We start from the raw sequence: 19,147 nt of genomic DNA, 5'->3' as shown, positions 1-19,147 counted from the left end.
GAGTTATTTGTTCCCAGCTGCATTTCAGAACGTTTATTAGGTGTCTTTCATTGTGCATGGGTTGTTTTGTGCGTCGAACACTGCGTTTCAGTAAATCCCATATGTGTTCAATGGTGTTGAGATACTGACTGTTTGCAGGCCAGGGCAACACCTGTAAACCAGCCTCCTCTAGGGCTTCTCTGGTGGCCCTAGCTGCATTAGCGCGAGCGTTATCGTGCGTGAGATGGAATCTTGCACCGATTCTCTGTGCATATGAGACCACATGGGGTCTAATGACCTCTTTGATGTAACGTTGAGCTGTTATTGTGCCTCCGTTTAGAATTACCAGCTTGGTTCTGCCTGACATAGAGATTCTTCCCCATACCATAACATTGGGACCCCCCAATCTGTCACTTTCATGGATACAAGTATCCGAAAATCGCTCACCTTCACGCCTCCAGACCCTAATGCGACGGTCATCACTAAAAAGTTTAACTTTGCACCCATCCGTAAACAATACGGTCCTCCAATCATTTATATCCCATGCAAGATGCTGCCTTGTGAACGATAATCGGTTTGCATGATGAGTACTTGTTAATGGTATCCGCACTACACGTCTCCTGGAGAACTGCCAATCATCGTGTTAAAGATTTCTAATGGTTTGATCACTAACGTGTGTACCGATCGCCTGCCGCAAACGGTTTTGTAAGGAGCGAGCTGTGCTGCAGCGTTCTCTGCGCGCAGTCAAGCGCACGTAGCAGTCCTTTTGTGCGGTAGTTGCTCAAACTTTGCCAAATCCTCGTCTCCTGCTTAGACTCCCAGTCTCTTGAAAACGAATCCAAGCATTCTGGATCGCTCGCCCGGAAAAATCCAGCTGCAACGCCTCAGAACGCTGCGCATGGCCTTCTTGAGGTAATGTTACGGCCCTAGTTACGGTACGCAAGTCCATATGACGTTGAATTCTCGGAATAACTTTCTTAAAATGTTAATTCAGCTACTAGTTAAACAAAACTTACAGTGTTTTTGACAGAATCGTCAATTTGACTGAGTTGAAATCCGTCTTAAAATCGGGTAAAATCAAGTGTTTCCAATAAATTATAAAAAACTATCCACTTTAAACAATTATGCAGGTGGAATACTCAAAAAAATGTGTGTAAACAAATAAGATAACACCACGATAAATAATCAGCTACTTAAGAATGCATAATAAATTATTTATCGCTAACGAGGTCTTAAAAATCAAGTGGCCCTTATTTTGTTTTGACTAGTATATATACATTCTTATAAACTTTCGCATTTTTTAGGATCTACACATTCTTAAATTGTTAAAATCTTTCGCGTTTATAATATTAGTGGGTTTTATACATGCTTACAAACTTTCGCATTTATAATATTAGTGGGTACTTTAAATACCAGATTCGATAAAAGTATTAATTATGATATAAAGATCAATTTGTTGCTACCAAATGTGCCTTAGAAATAAATTAATAATTTTTATTGTATTGGTTCATTACTATGGTGATAATGGCTTACACATAAAAGATAGATATATGCTGTCGCGGTCTTTTTTCTAGGATTATTTAATATTAACAATAATTACATTATACATTATAATATTTATAAGTCTTACAGTTTTTTGCAGTGCACACATGAATAAGTCGCATATTGCACATTTATTCCTACATACTGACACCTATCGTATTATTTTGGATAATTCACACCATATCTTAATAAATATTATATAGCATCGCCTATGTGTTATATTAATGAGTAAGCTATATTATTCTAAAGTTTTATTAAAATCCATTCAGTAGTTTTTGTGTGAAAGAGTAACGAACATATATCTATACATTCTTACACACTTTCGCATTTATAATATTAATAGGATTAACAATTCATTTCTCAAATATATAATTATATATATTTGAATTAATAATTTTTTGCCTGTGTTTCCCCTGTAGAGTCACGCCTGATTTTGAATTGGATTTTGATTACATTTGGTTTAAAAGTAGATTAAACCAACTTGAGAAAGGACGTAAGCTACCTATTGTTGGAAAAAGGGCATGAACAGGTTAAAATAAGGGATGAAAGTTTGCATGGGAATTTGTCAGTTTCGAAGATAAAACCATAAAAAATTGTCTTTAGGCACTTGATAGAGGTTAATAAACAATTTTTGAAACTTTATCCTTCATGGGGATAAAATAAGTTCGCAAGGAAGTCCAAACCAAATGTGGAAAAAAAACGTAGTTTATAAAAATGTATTAACCAAGTTTGTATATTGTGTATTATTTGCAAAGTAACTGTCTCAAAAAATTAAAAGTGCTGCCCAAAGTATTCCACGCGGTCAAAATCGCGGGTAAAATCTTGTAAACAATATAAATACACTACAACAGATATAAATCACATCGAAAAGTGTGTAGAAAATAAGAAACTGAAGCTCAGATAATTATTTTATGAGCTGAGTTTGCTTTACCTCTCTGGCAAAGCAAACTTTACTTCTGAGCGTCAAAATATTATTTGCGTAACGGATTATTTGTTAATAATTTAAAAAACAATTATCTTTCATGAAGAATCATCGAAAGTAAGTAAATAGATTAGTTTTAATCATAGTAAAGTCATAGAAGCACCCGACGTAAATTATTCATTATTTATTTCATTAGTTGATACTAAAGCCTTCGATATCGGAATCGTATTCGGTTTCACCGTTTATTTAGTACAGAAATCGGTATCGGTATTCAAATTTGAATATTTTTATTCAAAAAAGGATTCAAAATCACTTATTGAACGACAAAACAGTCTCAGACCTGAGAAGAACGGGCGCAAGAAACTCGGCGGGCTTTTCTTAATAAAATATGGATTACAATTTTATATCGTATAATAAACATTTGTAATTAAATAGCCTGAGGGTGTTATTTGGGTCAGAAGTGAGTCCCGATTTAAATATTGGTGTAATTTTACTATGTTTCAGAAGGCCAGGAAACACGCCATCTTCAATACAGCTATTAAAAACTATTGCTAGATATGGTCCTATGACGTCAATTACTGAACTAATTATTTTTACAGATATGCCCCATATAGCAACAGTTTCTTTTTTCATTTCTAAAGATCTGAAAGTTTTAATTATTTCTTCTGAGCCAATAGAACTGAATTTGAAATTATATTTACATTCTAAAACATTTTCCAAAAGAAGTGACTCAGCAACACTAGTGGAGAAGACAGGAGTGCTTGTGATAGAAACTGGAATATCAGAAATAAAATTCTCAAAAGCAGAAGCTACTTCCTGCTCAGGGTGGGTTTTAGTATTTTTTGATATTATTTTTAATTTTCCAAGTCATTTTTATTTTATTTGATACATTATTTCTCTAATATGTTTTGACTTAGCAATAGTACATACTTTATTAAATAATTTCGAGTATTTTTTCACATACACGAGAAAAGATACATCATGATTACATATTGATCTCTCACTATATAGTTAATAATGCATATAGCCTTTTACTGCTCCTATGAATAACAGCTGTTGCCCAATTATTTAATGACAAGAGACCACCTAACTGATTGTCTTTGAAGTAAATATAGAAGCAAACTCTGTTTTAATTATTTTAAATAACATACACCTCAGTTCGAGTAGATTATAATTCAAATTACTACTGTTATAATTCAAATACAAATTTGAGAGTTTTTCCGAGACACTGCCTCTATATTTCTCCATTCGCCTATTATTAACAGGAACGAACATAATTTTTTTAATTGAAGTAGGTACATTTGTTTACTTCAATATTTAGAGAGGCTTATTGACCAAAGTGGTCGTTTACTAATTATTACTGACAAATAGGTTATCGTATCGGCAATAATAATATACGTATCAAAACATCCCCAAAACGTATATACGTTATAATATACGATAATATACGAGGAAAGTGTATGTTTAGGAGATTTTGGTTTCTAACTTTTTTCACAACATGTGCATCAAATTAATACAGACAATTTATAGTAAAGTCATAAATAAATAATTATTATCTAAGTGTCATGATATTTATAAGAAGTGTAAATTAAGTTTCATAAAATCCATAGCTATTTTCGTGTGCATTCAAAGATAATTTATTTTTTAATTAGGTAGATTGGTTTGAAATAGGTAGGATGATGTAATCAAGAATACGATGTATGATAGTTTTTTTAAGACCTTATTTAGAATTGTAGTATCAAAGTTATTTAGTATTTTAAGCATAATTATATTTAAATTTTATTAGAAATAACTTATTTAAGACTGTACAAAGTTATTTGACTATCAAAGAGACATAATAAGATTCCATTATGATTATAATTATTTTGTAATTAGTTTTTAATAAGTTTTATAGATGTACATAGATATTATATGCTACGCTCCCGTGCTCCCGAACGACTGAAGGCGTGCGGAGTGCGGCGTGCGGCGTGCGTCCGGACAGAATTATAGAGCTGAGTTGGGGGACAGGGCCTTCAATATATGGGAAGTGAAATTGCACTACCTTGCTCCTCTCTCCCTCGAAGGTCGAGGTCGAGAAGGTCACCTCCGATGAAGGCTTAGAAGGCACATTGCCCAAAGCCAACCTCAGGTGGTGCGTAGTGGGTACCCCATAAGAACTAAATTATAACTAATAAAGATATAAATATTAAGGAGACGGTGAATCGGGGGTGAGGTATCGATGTTTTAGAACATTCCTTCGGAAATGAAATAAATGTCGGGCCTTTGCGCATGGCGAGGCATTCACATTCGGAGCTCACTAGAAGAAACAAGAAGAGAAGAAAAGGAAGGAATCTTCGGGAAGGAAGAATGCTGGGAGGAAATTTGTGAGCACACGAATTGAGTCAGGGCATAGTTCCCCCCATCGGTAGCGCGCCCCTCGTCACTTCGCCGTCATAGTTCAGTCCGTGTTTCATTATCGTGGTAACTTCGGGAATTTCTTGGTAAACACCCCGTTCTATACAGTCCACGTCATCGTCGTTTACAGTTTGGTCCGTTCATCAGCATGAGTGAAGAACAACCGACCTTTGTAAAACTCGGTTGTCCATCCTAGAAAAATATAAACATATCGTACCTGATGTATACAAAATATACAATGCTTCATTGGCCTCAGTGGAGACGCAGGGTATAGGGTCGCTGGTCATGGCCTCCTCCCAGCAAATGTCCCTCCCCTTCTCCAGTGGACACTCCAGCACTCGACGACGCTGGTAGATAATGCAGCTCGTCGGTTGGTGAGAGCATTGCGCTAGCGCCTCATCTAATATATCTTTATACCTGCATTACACACTTATATTTAAGACTTCTCCCACTCAATGGAGTCTGCACACTACGGTCTCATGTCTGTCAATCTGTAATTTATGGGCATAGCACAGTTGCTGAGATGGGGAATCAAACTATTGGCTTTAAATTGGTGGCAAAGTCGATGTAGCTTCAAATATCGCGGGATCCCGCACTCGTTTTACCGCATTACACGGGATTTGAAAATGACGCGGGATCTCGGGATACCGAGTCGAGAATCTCGTATGAAGAACGTGCGAATGAGCGAATTAAGAAAATAAAAATTCTCAGTATTGAATACAGCAAGCATTCATAGGAGTAGAACGCGATGTTATGAACTCTATGAGCTTAGGAATTTGAACAACGATCACACAATTCACGGGTACTCCAGAAAACCAGATAAGTTCATCTGACGATAACTAATTACTTAGTTGGGGAGGTAACTCACCTAATAATTTTGTTGGGCTCGACTCCACAGCTGGCTGCTATGATCACCACGGGTTCTGCGTGCTCTATTCTTGTTCTTAGCTCCCTGGCAGCAAAACCTGTTTCATCAAATCAAACTAAATTAATTAAATTTTTATAATTTTGTCTAAATGTTCGAATAATGTCAAGTTTGTTATCATTCTTTTGATATGGTATATTTGTAAAGAATAAAAATAGATTTACGGAAATATTTCCGTATATACGTTATGAGGCATAAACGGCAATTTCTTTTTTTAATGTTAATTTAGAAGCTTGATTGATTGATTGAACTATATAGTTGCAGTATGTCGTTTTAATTTTAACTCGATACCTCCACGCGTTCCCGAGATAATGGGTCTTGACAGACAGACGGACGAACGGTCAACAAAGTGATTCTATAGGGGTTCCGTTATTTATTTTTGAAGAACGGAATCCTAAAAATGTGTGAGGTTGTAAAAAGCTTTGACAGAAGTGAACTCGCAAATATATTGTATACATAAGAATATATAACCCATCTAATACATATTGAGGACAAAATGTTGTCTATGGGTCATTTTATTATGGGTGCTTTCAGCGACCTCGTAAACTTTATTTTTATGGAATTTAATGTTAATTAACAATTCAGTTCACCTGATTAAAAGAAAAAAGATCACATGCACCCAAACTCTGCTGCAATACCAGAGAAATGAGAACAGCATTGCTGGTCTTTTGGATGGGTTTTTTTAAGGTCGTAAGCTGGGAACACTGCACATGGAAGTCCATTCCAGTGTATTGTTAAACTTGGAAGGAAGTTTCTTGAGAACCGCACTTCCAGATGATGAAGACGGCATGTTATGATTATGGTTGGTAAAGCGGCTTTAATAGTACACCTGTTTCACTGAGAGCAATGTGTTATCTATTGTGATAGCCACTACTAACTATAGCTGATTGCTAAGATTGATTCTTTTCATGAATTTTATTATATCTTTTATAGTAAACTGACGTATCTCAATTGGTTAAAGAATTGGTCTTCCCAAAGATGTGCAACGATTGCGCAAAAAGAGAGGATGTCTAATGGGGTTTCATCTGCAATAATACATACTCTACACGCTATGCAATCTCTGAGGCCTAGGATTAAGCGGTGTATGTAGTCTGCTGGGCCTGGTTAAGTTATATTTGAGTAAGTTTTTCCTAATCAGCTCCTCCCACGCAGCCTTTTAGTTATAGTCTTGGATTTGGGTTTTGGAATTGTTTAAACTCGGAGTGTTGCTCCAGAGTTGATTTAATAAGACTTCTTGGAATATGTACAGAAGGGTTCAGAGCTAAATTGTGTGCTCTTGGCACATATTATTCAAAAACTTTATAATTTTTATTCTTTAATTTTTATTAATAGCTAGGTTTTTTTCTAGTTGTTATTAAGGTTTTAATTGTATAACCTTTACTTTATGCAAATGTTATTATTAAAAATATATTAATTTACACAAAATAATACTACTAACTATATTTACAGTACTATGGTTACATTAAATTATTTCTGTGTTGGATAGCTAGGCTGATCCTGATGTAATGATTTTATAAGAGCAATTATTGCTAAGTTTCTTTTAAACTTTTCCGATTATTTTCAAAAAAAGCACCTTTATGAATCGGCGGTAGTGTTAAATATAATTGACAAATCATTTTTTTTTGTAATTCTACTTCATTTAAAGTATTTGACTTTTTCACTCGTGTCCTTATAATTAATCATTCAATCAAGTACATTCCCTTTGATTCAAAAGGGTTGTGGTCAATTCCGATTGGGGGGCAAGCAACTTAAAAACTTACTGCTTCACAACACATTAAAGCCGAATCCTTTTTCACATGTATGTTAAATATTAAAATACGATTGTTTCCGAGTGAGTGACCGTTGTCAATTAAATCTTTCGCGAAGTGTGATTTGTCATAATGATTATTTCTAAATGCAGCAATATGTTATGTTTATCAAATTTCAATATTTCGAACATTGCGCAAATAACGCCTAATTCAATAAATTTTAGTTTAATTTTAGTCAGTTTTTTTATTTACATAGAAATTTACACACTCTAAGTGCCTTTGGTTCCAATGGAAATAGTGGATAATAATTTACAAGTCAAGTCAAGTCAAATAAACTTAATTCAATTAGGCTTAAACTAAGCGCTTATGTATCTTTACTATATATCGTCAAATATTTCTTTTAAATTACTGAATCTACCAAAATATGTTCGGAAAAAAGTAGAGCTCTTGAGAAGAACATACAACAAACTCAACGGCCTCTCTTTTCAACCAATACAGTATTTTACAATGGCTATAATATACGAAACAAATAAGTTTATAAGCTGCATCCAATATATGAATCGTGTTAGATAAAAGCGTTTTAAATATTAAATTGAATAAACTGTATTAATAAAAATTAACGTATGTTGGATGCATCAACCTTTAAGAGCTTGATTTCATTGTTTGTGTAAGGATGCCTCGTGCCCATGATGGTCGTGATTACTGTCACAATAAGTAATAGCATCCAACAAATACACTGATTTTTTTAACTATAACAGGTCGACATGGCACCACTTACAGGAAGGGAAACAACCATTGCAGAGAATGCTAGTAATATTTAAATTACACATGAAAGCTATGACTATGAATCAATAATGCGTAACTGAGTAATTATATACAAGTGTTACATACCACCGAAGACCACAGAATGTATGGCTCCAATTCTGTTAGTCGCCAACATGGCTATCACCGCCTCGGGTATGAGCGGCATGTAGATGATGACCCTTGAACCTCGCCTCACTCCCAACGAACTCAACTTGCCAGCCAAGCGTGCTACCTGTTACCAAATCAGAGTTGTATTATTATAATGATGAAACATACTTATATACAATACTTCATCGGGAATTAAGAGCAACAAAGTCCCAACCACATCTAACAGATGTACGAGCGATCTTAATTGAAATTCAAATACTTTTGTTCATAATAGGATAAGACATCACTAATTTAAAGTCGAAAACTACCACCCATTCGATAAAGTATGCCTGAGAAGAAACGGGAGCAAGAAACTTAGCGGGCTTCTATTTTTTTTTTCATAAAAAATATGGTTATAATAATAATAATAAAAGCCTTTATTTGCAATAGGCCTCCCCCAAACTTTTCCATAGTGAGAGATCTCTCGCATGAAAAAATATGGTTACAATGTAATATTGCACAATAAAACTTATTATTTAATAGCCTGAGGGCGGTCATTCCCAATTCCGTAGTATCATTAAGAAAGTCATTTATGTTATAGTATTTAACAATTCTTTTGAATTTCGTAATATAATTGTTTTGAACATTTTCTGGGGTCTGGTTGTAAAAGCATATACAACGCTCCACAATTTACCATTGTAGACTATTCAACCATTACTTTTAGTGGCAGGCCCTTTGCACAGGATTCCTGCTAGATTATGGACTATACCACAAGGGCGCCAATTTCCGCCGTGAAGCAGTAATGTGTAAACGTTACTGTGTTTCAGTCTGAAGGGCGCCGTAGCTAGTGAAATTACAGGGCAAATGAGACTTAACATCTTATGTCTCAAGGAGACGAGCGCAGATGTAGTGCCGCTCAGAATTCTTGGGTTTTTCAACAATCCTGAGCTGAACTACCATCAGCTGAATGTCCTGCTCGTCTTGTCATTAAAACAAATCAAATCCAATCAAATGTTAATTGACCAATTACGATACTAATTTTAATATAATAAATATTTATAATATATCGAAGCCCCATCGAATAATCCGGTAATTATGTGTTACAAGGTTATTCATATTGTGTGTTTTTACCTTCTAATTATTATTTTAGTTATTTAATTAGATTCTGTGGTAATTACAATATTACATTTTTAATTATGCTAAGTTACAAAACTCTTAATACTAAATGCTTTAAGGTAAATACCACATGCGAAAATATGTTTGAAATAGTTACCTAACTATATAGAATTATTAAATAACCAGTCTATGATCTAACAAGTCGAGATATACAAAACAAATCAAGAAGACATATTAATTATTTAGTTATAATATATTTTTTAACATTTTACGAAGCTTTGGCAACGAATCGCTGAATAGGTCTAAGCATTTATAATCGTTTAAAATTTTGTATAATCGCGAATTATAATGCATCATGTTAATGTTATTCCAATTGTTTTTATCGATATTTACGAAGAAATAAATTGTTACGTTTATCTTCGAAAAATATGATTTAAGATGCTAAGACGGAAAATATATTGAAATTATTGTTCAGTAAGGACTTATAAGATATTATTTGGGTAAATAATATTATATTATATATTCTTTGGTACAGGCTTATTCGGAATATTAATACGAAACAAATTTTCAGCTACATTCATTACTGACTAAGTTCTTAAGATTCTTGCACGAAGAATTTTGATATTACAATATTATTCGTGCAAGAATAATAAGTGTAAGAACATATATCACATTCAAAAAGGCTGTTATCAATACATGAAGCTGTTTTGCAATTGCAACGACAAATACTAATGCCCCGCACATTTTGCTCGATCATCGTATCTTAATGTTCATTTACCAAATTAGTCACCAAGTGTGAAAGATTTGTCTTTGTGGAGTAATTCGATTATTAGGAAATGAATGTTTGGAGGGTTTTTATTTTATTTTAATATTGTACATACGTGACTTCAAAAACGCATGTATTCCAAACCAATAGATATAATATTCATTAACACGATGAGTGCGAAACGAGGCTTGATCGGGATCGACCGGTTAGATAGCTTTGAAACAGGGATAATTGGTTTCCTCTTATACCTAACGAGTTCAGTTTTGATAGCAATATCGAAATCGAAACCGTGTCGTTTCTGGAGCTTTCGCAAGGTCCAGAAAAAGTGCTACACATTTCTGTTTATCGTCAAGTTTTCTGACTATGTGATCCACTAAATTATGTACAGCATCAGCAGTGGAGCAATTCTTCCTAAAGCCGTATTGGTTTGCAGACAGGAGATTATGTGACTCTAAGTACTTAGTAAGTCTAATATTAATAATTTTTTCCAGTACCTAAGACATCGCGGGCAATACAGATATTGGTCTGTAATTTATAATTAGACTTCGATCACCTGATTTGAAGATAGGGTGTATAGTAGCCCTTTTGAAGGCCGAAGGAAATATTCCCGTTTTCATGCTCATATTACATATATATGTAAGAGGAGGGATTATGAATATCTTGTGCTTCTTCAAGAACCCAGTAGAGATTAGGTCCCAGCCCGTAGCACTATTGTTTTTTAATGATATAGCTACGCGCTCGACTTCGGATTCGTCGGTGCTGAACAGGACAAAAGAGTTGGGGCATAGAATGGACGTGTGGGATCTCGCAGCAAAATCACTATTGTGTATTTTATCTACCAGCTGCCTACCAATATTTGCATTGTAAGAGTTTACTTTATCAACGCTAAGCTGTCCGTTCTCCTTTAGACACAATAGGTTTTCAGCCGGGGACTTCGTTTTAACGTAGTTAGTAATTGATTGTATGGTCTTCCATACTTGCTTGGAATTTTTCGTAATAGGTTAATGCAAAAGTAACGATATCGCTTATAAGTTAGTCTCAGTGTTTCGTTTGCTGGTTCTTTCCTCACACGTTTGTAAAGTTTGTCTCTATGACGCATACACCTCAGTAACCCTGGAGTAATCCAGGGTTTGATAGGTCTTTGTCTTCGAGACAATTTGATAGTTTTACTGTTAGCAGAGATAGCGTGGAGAATAGGGTCATATAAGTGTTTTAGCTCGATATTAGGATCATCAGAGGTATATACAGACTCAAAGTTTATGCCGATTAGATCCTCAGTCAGCTTATCTTCGTCAAACTTTATTATTGAGGTTCGACAATGTGAATTTCATTTTTCAAAGATATAATAGCAAAATGATCAGTGACGGTCGAATCGACAACTAGTATTTTAATAGGTAGATGACTCTTCAGGTTGAGATGATCGAGACAAGTTCGATCATGAGTTGGAAAATTATGACCAAGAAAAAGACCATGGTGGGCCAGTTCTTCCATATAGTCAACCGAGTGGAAATTTGACTGCTCATTTGAAATATCAATATTAACGTCACCCGCAAGAAATATACTACTGTATGCCTTCAGCTGCTGTAATAGAGAGTCCAGTGATTGTATAAATCTGGAGGGGTCTCTGAATGCGAATGGTCTATAGACGGCAACTAGAGCTATGTCAGTACCCAAAGTAACCAATAGACAGCTGGAGTCATGTATAACTGGTTCCGTGACAGTTACTTGCGTCAGTGTTGATTTGGTATACACAACCACGCCGTCGTTCTGATTATGTGTAATTTGGGTTAAGTTATAGTTATACCCATCCATTAAAGGAATAGTGGGGTTTTGAGATACTCAACATTCAGTTAAGACAATAATATCAGGATTGCTGTGAATCCTCTCAATTAAGGTTAAAGTCCTGGAAAATTTGCATTAATAATACGAATGTTTTGAGATAGTAAAGTGATACATGAACCCGATATTGGTAATAACTCAGAACATGCTTCGGCAGTGCATTGAATAACATCACAGAAAGTGATGTTAGTAAGATCGGATAAAAAGTCACAAGCTGCCGCGAATTTTAATTGGTCTAGTTCCCGAGGTGAAAACGCAAGGTTTCCATATAATATTCGCCAAAATGGTATTTAGTCGCAGGTGGAGGCACAAAACAGAAATGCTGTCGTTAGGTTCAATTATAGATAATTTAACCTTTCTTGAGTACCGTTACGGCTCACAGAAACAATGTATCAGAACGTAAAATTCGTGTAAGTACTTAACATTTTTGTAACAGTATGATATTGTCGATAGTTTGTATATGATTAAGCGTATATTATATGGTTGGGGGTAAACCGTGCTATTGGAATGAAGTTTAGTGACGCTGTGAGTGAGACTAGTGTAGATTCGGGGTAGATGTATTTAGTATAAAAGTGGTTAGTATGAGCTGTTTTTGTGGAATGTGTGTGCGTTTGAGAGAGTAAGTTGTCAAGACTGTGAATGGGAATAAATGTATTGCTGTCCAGAAGATTGTTTGCATAAACTTTCATTGGGTAACTTTTTAAAACTTAGATTTTAAGATTATATAACAAAGAAAAATATTTTTTATACAAACTATTGAAATTGTAGGTTTGTTGTTTTAAGATGTAAATAATAAAAACGTGTAACTACAGAAATAATTGCTAATTCTAGTCACTTTTGCAGTTTCAGTTGATGTACTTCGTCTTCATTTCTAATAATAATAAATGGAAATTGGCGATCCAGCAATATTTGTAAAGTCCAGATCGGGTTAGGTCTCGGGCGAGGAAGTGTAGACGGGACCTCTTAGGGGTTAAATGTTAAGAGAGGAAAATGGGAGTATCCTTATTGGTTTTAATACCCAGTTGTTTGCAGGATAGTTTGGACTTATGCTTTATGTTGTATTCCTTACCCAATTTCAGGACTTCTGCCTTCAACATGGTCGAACTGGTTTCCACTATTATAGGTGCGTTACGTTGTTCGTTGCTCTTAGTATGTGATCTATATATATATCCTTTATATTAAATAGAGGCATATTATAATTAACTTTATAGCACCTCCAATCGAAAAAAATTTAAAACGTCAGCAGAATTAAAGCAAAACGTAAAAAGATTAAGAAAAAAAAAACAAAAATAAGAACACAGAAAAGTTTTGTGGCTGGACCGGACGCGATCTCAGGTCATGTGCATTGCATTCACGATGTTATACCACTCCGACACGACAACGCTATTTGTTTATTTGAAATTATAGATAAGTTGACACGTTAAATTTACTTCCTTGAGTCAACGGCTGCTTTTATGACCATATAAGGTAAAAAGTGTGTCTCAGTGCACAGAAAGATGATTCACAACACGGTGATTGATAACTTACGTTTACCAACGTTGGAATGATTTTCAAAATGATTGCTTGTTGCACCACTTAATATTGTCACCACTGATTCTACTTTTCACAGTTAATTGATCTGATAAGGATGTAAAATATGTATCTGAAAATTAGTAATCACCGACTTTATTATTTTAGAAGTAACGAGCACAGTGTGTACGTCTGATCCGCTAGGGGGCGCGGAGGGGAATCTATAACTATGTATGTAGTTACAAACCTACCTTTGCTGACACCGACTCCAAAAATAACAATAATCGTAACTAGAATTAGATTAATTAGATTAGATTGTATGTGATTCTGTTTTGAAAAGAGCAATCTTAGAGTTTCTTGCTCTCTAAGGAAATCTGCCTTCCGAACGAGCTGTATGAAAAAAATTACATATTTTAAGTGTCGTGCAATTTATCTGCGAAATAAAAAATTTTTTGATTGAATGTTTTTGTTTGAATAATAACTTACATTATTTTTTTGTGTGTTGTTGGCCGTGGTGTTTGTTGGTGGTATATTTGGAAGTGTAAACCTAATATATTTTGTTTTCCTTTCGTTTAAATGTAAGTTATTAACATTTAACCAGAGATTATTCCGTATAGATTAGTCCGTATATACATTGTATGAAAAGGCTTAACCTTTCAAAAAAGATATTGACGAGATTTACTCTAAGAATGCTTTTATTTTAAAACCATGAACTTGTTAACACAATCTGGTCAGGTTCACTGAGCAGACGTCTACTTATATATAAATTTAATCTTCATATTAAAGCAAAAAGCTTATTATAAAGTTCAGGAGTATTTAGACGATAAAAATGTACACATAAAAACTTGTCACTTGAACCGATGGCATAACTGGACTTTGATAAGCGTTACCGACGTAATGAATAAAGAAATTTCATTTCATTTCATCTAATAAAACCATCAACCCACTTTTAGTAAAATCTGTAAATCAATAGCTCCATCATATCTTCTATAAAATTACTAAACAATTTGACATAGGGTTCAACTACCGTTGCTGATGTTGACGCAATTCAATTGAGGCATGGGAAGATTCTCGGGATGCGCTTGCCGTCTTCTCTGATTTATATTTGATTGTGTTGAACATTAAACATTAGCTGGTAAACACCATTACGGAATTAAAAATATAAAATTGGACATCATTATTTTCTATGTAAACCGTATTTTACAAATTCTAGAGGTCATTGAAACAATCGATGCCAAAATAGGACCATCATTCTGCCCATGATCACATTAATAGGGTTAAGTTCACCAAAAAATAAATATCTTAGACATCAAAAATGCATTTAACTCAGCCTAGTGGGTAGTCATCACGAACCGTCTCGCGGAATTTACTGTGTCGACGTACTTGCAAACAGCTGTGACTATTGATTTCTCAAAAAAGGCCATTGAATATACAACTGAGTTTAATCACAGGTACGTTTCTGTTTTTCTGTGTTTGGCCCGCTTCTGTAGAAAATCATTAAGATATGATTTTACTCGATACATAACATGTTACTTTGCGCGTGATTTGGTGATTGTTATCGCATCCAAACACGTTAATGTAATTAAGTAGAGTTGTGATGAGACCTTTGGTATCATACAGTTTGTATAAAACTCGCAGAGCGCACACCAGAAGCTATCAAAATTAGAGTCAGAAACGGAATGAAACGGTATCTTCGAGACCACGAGATAAACTTTTCATCTGTTATATCGGGAATGGTAGATACACCCATTTACTCTAAGAAGAAGGCCAAGTATGCTGCAGAAAAACATCTAGTATTATAGTTTTATCATCACCAGTAGGATCAATTACCGGCTGTAGTTTTCCCGAATCGATACGACTTAGGGACCTTCAAGCATAGAGCATATTACAACTTAACGGCTGGCTACGTATCTCTTAGCCCCTTGTTTTGCGGAATAGTTGGTCGATGAGCGGAATATTATGTGCCTCACCACTCCCCATCACTTGAGACTTTTGCCCGTTTGCCTCCTCTTACATAAATAAAAAATGGAATGATCTTTCTTGCGCCGTGTTTCCAGGACGATGTGAAAAATGTGTTGCAGGAGAATGTGGACGGCGATGATCATTAAGCATCAGGTGACCTGTACGTTGTGTTCCTCTTCCATGAAAAATACAACAAAAGACTGACCTGATCCTGTAACTCTGCATAGGTGATCCTCTTGACGGTATCTGTGAGTGGGGAGTCGTGCACCAAGGCAACCCTGTCTCCCTTGCCATTGGCCACGTGTCGGTCGATGGCGTTGTAGCAAACGGACATCTCACCGCCGACGAACCTGCAACAGTAAAATTATCTATACATATTATAAAATAAAATAAAATACGGAATTATCTGTTTCAGTGTTGTTTATGTTTTTTTTTTGTTTGATAAATTTACAAGAACTCTAGGTTGGGTAAAAGGCCTCCTACAAAGATGCAAAGTTGGTTATTTCTTGCGCTATTTGAGTCCAGTTTAAGCCGGTGGTTGACCACGTCAATAAAAATATTGGATAAAAGAATATTTGTTGTTGATGCTACAACTTAATCAATAAATTGAACGTTATTTAATTAAGCGATATATAAATCAGGGCTAAACGATTGAAGCAATATTTTACAAAATAATGCCAAAGATCCTCATGAAATCTTAGAATTTGTTTCTAGCCATAGTAGTGACGTAGGTCACACTAAAAGTTTTGCGTAACTTAAAAAAAACAACATGTTATAACCAAAATATTATGTTTATTGCCTTTCAAAATACTCTCCTTTACATTTTAAACATTTTTTCATGCGATCGAACCATTTTTTAAAACAGGAGAACCAAAGATCTGAAGGCATGTTTTCTACGTGCTGATTGAACGCTATGACTGCCTCTTCGGAATTGGTAAAAGTGAAACCTCTTTGATTTTGGGGAAAATACAGAAATCACAGGGTGCTAGGTCGGGGCTATGTGCAGGATGGGTGACGAGTTGTACTTGTGGGCCGTGTGTGAAGAAGCGTTTTCATGATGTAGGAAACGCAGATTTTTAGTCGTCGTTCACGAACTTTTTTAACTCCCTGGATAAAAAAATGATAGAATACCACTCGGCATTTACACTCTTTTGATCTTCAAGTGGAATTGTGCAGGTGAGACCCGAAGCTGAGAAAAAAAATGCGATAATATTTTTACCAACGTTTTTCGCCTGCCTTTGGTGGCCTGTTCTCATTTTCAAACACCCATTCATAAAATTGCTGTCTTTTTCGGGTTCCTGTGACAATGTCATAAACATTATTAGAATGTCCGTGGTCGTACTTCATTAGTATCTGTGAGCACCATTCCACACGAGTCCGCTTTTGCTCCGCTGTCAGTTCATGAGGGATCCAACGACAACAATGTTTCCAAACTTTCAATTCTTCGTGGAAAATTTTCTGAATTTGGCTCATACCAATCCCCCATAATCCTCAAATGGTCTCATAGGTAATCCGCGGGTTTTCTTCAATTTGCCGCTTAACAGTAGCCACATTATTTTCATTGACGGCAGTTGAAGGCCGCCCTACAAGAGTTTCGTCATGTAAAAAATCCGACCTCTCTCAAATTCAGCAAACCATCGCCTCACGGTGCTCAAGCTCAAGCTTGAAGACGAGCGGCACAGTCTTGCGGAAAGAGTGAACTTTTAAAATCATGGCTCGAAAATCTTTTCGACTTAATTCCATTTTCGTTGCGTACGTAGAACTTTAATGTGTGATAAAAAACAATTGACAACTGATTTCCCAGGAAGAAGGCTGACGTTTCAAAAAATAATACATTCGAAATTCAAATAGTTCTGATTAGCTAGAAGTGCAAAACTTTTAGTGTGCCCCATGTAACCGTGTAAAAGTGGCAAGTTGTCACTTTGGCTTTACACAATTTTTAAAGGCAATAATTTAAACAAAAACATGTAGATATTTTTATGGAAGAGAAGGACAAACGACCGTGCAGGTCACTTTCTCAAATTCTCATACAGCACCAGATGAATCACCGAAGCGTTGCCGGCTTTTTAGGAAAATGTAAATTCGTGCTTTTTGGACAATACCCATGTGGTTTGTCTTATCAAGTAAGCGCATTTCAATGTTAGATTTTATGAAGCAGAAAGTTCCTTGACAACTAATTATGAACCTCCCCTTTCTTGGAAGCCAATTTGGTTTTGTATTCCAGATAATCGCAGAATTGGCAATCGCTTTAGATATCGCGACCTAGTATTTCAATACTCGGCGAGGCATTAAGGTTAAGTGTCGTCGAAGAGATACGACAAATATATTTTTTTTGTGATTGATGGGCAAAGTAGAAATTTCTGTGAGTTACATTGAACATGGTTCAGTTTGCCCAAGACTCTTCTCATAACAGGACTCTATAGCACATATTTGCCCTATACTTCCCCGGAGCGTAAAAAGAATAGCTGAGCCCCAGGCCCAAGGTAGTCGTGTCGTAAGAGGTGACTAAGGGCTTTTTAGAAGTGGGAGAGCCACGCTGCCGTTTTATCACGTCAGCACAATGGGGCCAGACCCGTCCGGGTTAATTACCACACTCGCACAGAATACCGCGTGAAGTGGCGGCCTAGTGCCGCTATGTTTTGCATAGGTTAGTTTCGAGGACACAGCCCAGAACTCTCTGGCTCCGTGTAGATTTAGAGGACCGCGTCCGCATCTATGCGTGTGTCTACAGGTCCCATAGTGGTAACGCAGAAACGGATAATATCATGCGTTCAAGCGGCAATTTTTTTTTATGATAATAAGGGACGAGACGAGCACGACGTTCAGCTGATGGTAATTGATACGCCCTGCCCATTACAATGCAGTGCCGCTCAGGATTCTTGAAAAACTCAAAAATTTTGAGCGCCACTACAATTGCGCTCGTCACCTTGAGACATAAGATGTTAAGTCTCATTTGCCCAGTAATTTCACTAGCTACGACGCCCTTCAGACCGAAACGCAGTAATGCTTACACATTACTGCTTCACGGCAGAAAAAGGCGCCGTTGTGGTACCCATAATCTAGCCGGCATCCTGTGCAAAGGAGCCTCCCACTGGTAATTAATTGACGACGTGCTTACACAGATCCCCTCCGCTGACTTCGTAGTCTTGGGTGATTTCGATTTCAAATCTGGCACAATGCCGAATGGCTTGGGTCACGTACCACAGACTACGCAGCGTGAACTGTAAATAATTTCGCATTGGCGTATGGTCTGTCACCGCGTTGGCGATTCAACCAGGTCTCTGTCGACTCCCCTTTCAGAACGTCTGACCATTGCCTGGTCAGGACTGTAAAGCCTATCCGACGCCCATGTCGCAGACCACCAGTGACCCACCGCGTTTGGTAGTACTAATCACCAGATTGGGATAGGATGCGCTCCTTTTTTGCATCCTACCCTTGGGTCAAGGTTTGTTTCCCTTCGGATGATCCTAGTGCCTGCGCCGTTGCAGTAGCCGATGTGATACTACAGGGCATGGATATTTTTATACCAAGCTCTGTAGTACCGATCGGTGGCA

General features: G+C 36.2%; 1 protein-coding gene across 2 annotated transcripts in view; it reads right to left on the bottom strand.

Annotated features, from left to right (window-relative positions):
* Nucleotides 1–19,147, bottom strand: part of LOC126976999 (acyl-CoA synthetase short-chain family member 3, mitochondrial) — a 58,635-nt gene that overhangs the window by 17,821 nt on the left and 21,667 nt on the right. For both annotated transcript variants that reach the window (XM_050825635.1, XM_050825644.1), the window contains exons 3-6: nt 15,799–15,943; nt 8,402–8,546; nt 5,706–5,802; nt 5,055–5,254 (exon numbers count right to left, since the gene is read on the bottom strand). In XM_050825635.1, the coding sequence (XP_050681592.1) occupies nt 5,055–5,254; nt 5,706–5,802; nt 8,402–8,546; nt 15,799–15,943 (587 nt within the window). The remainder of the gene's footprint in view (nt 1–5,054; nt 5,255–5,705; nt 5,803–8,401; nt 8,547–15,798; nt 15,944–19,147) is intronic.

The sequence above is a fragment of the Leptidea sinapis genome, chromosome 2 (assembly GCF_905404315.1).
Source record: "Leptidea sinapis chromosome 2, ilLepSina1.1, whole genome shotgun sequence".
Taxonomy (NCBI): Eukaryota; Metazoa; Arthropoda; class Insecta; order Lepidoptera; family Pieridae; genus Leptidea; species Leptidea sinapis.
This window is presented reverse-complemented; position numbering and strand designations above follow the sequence as displayed.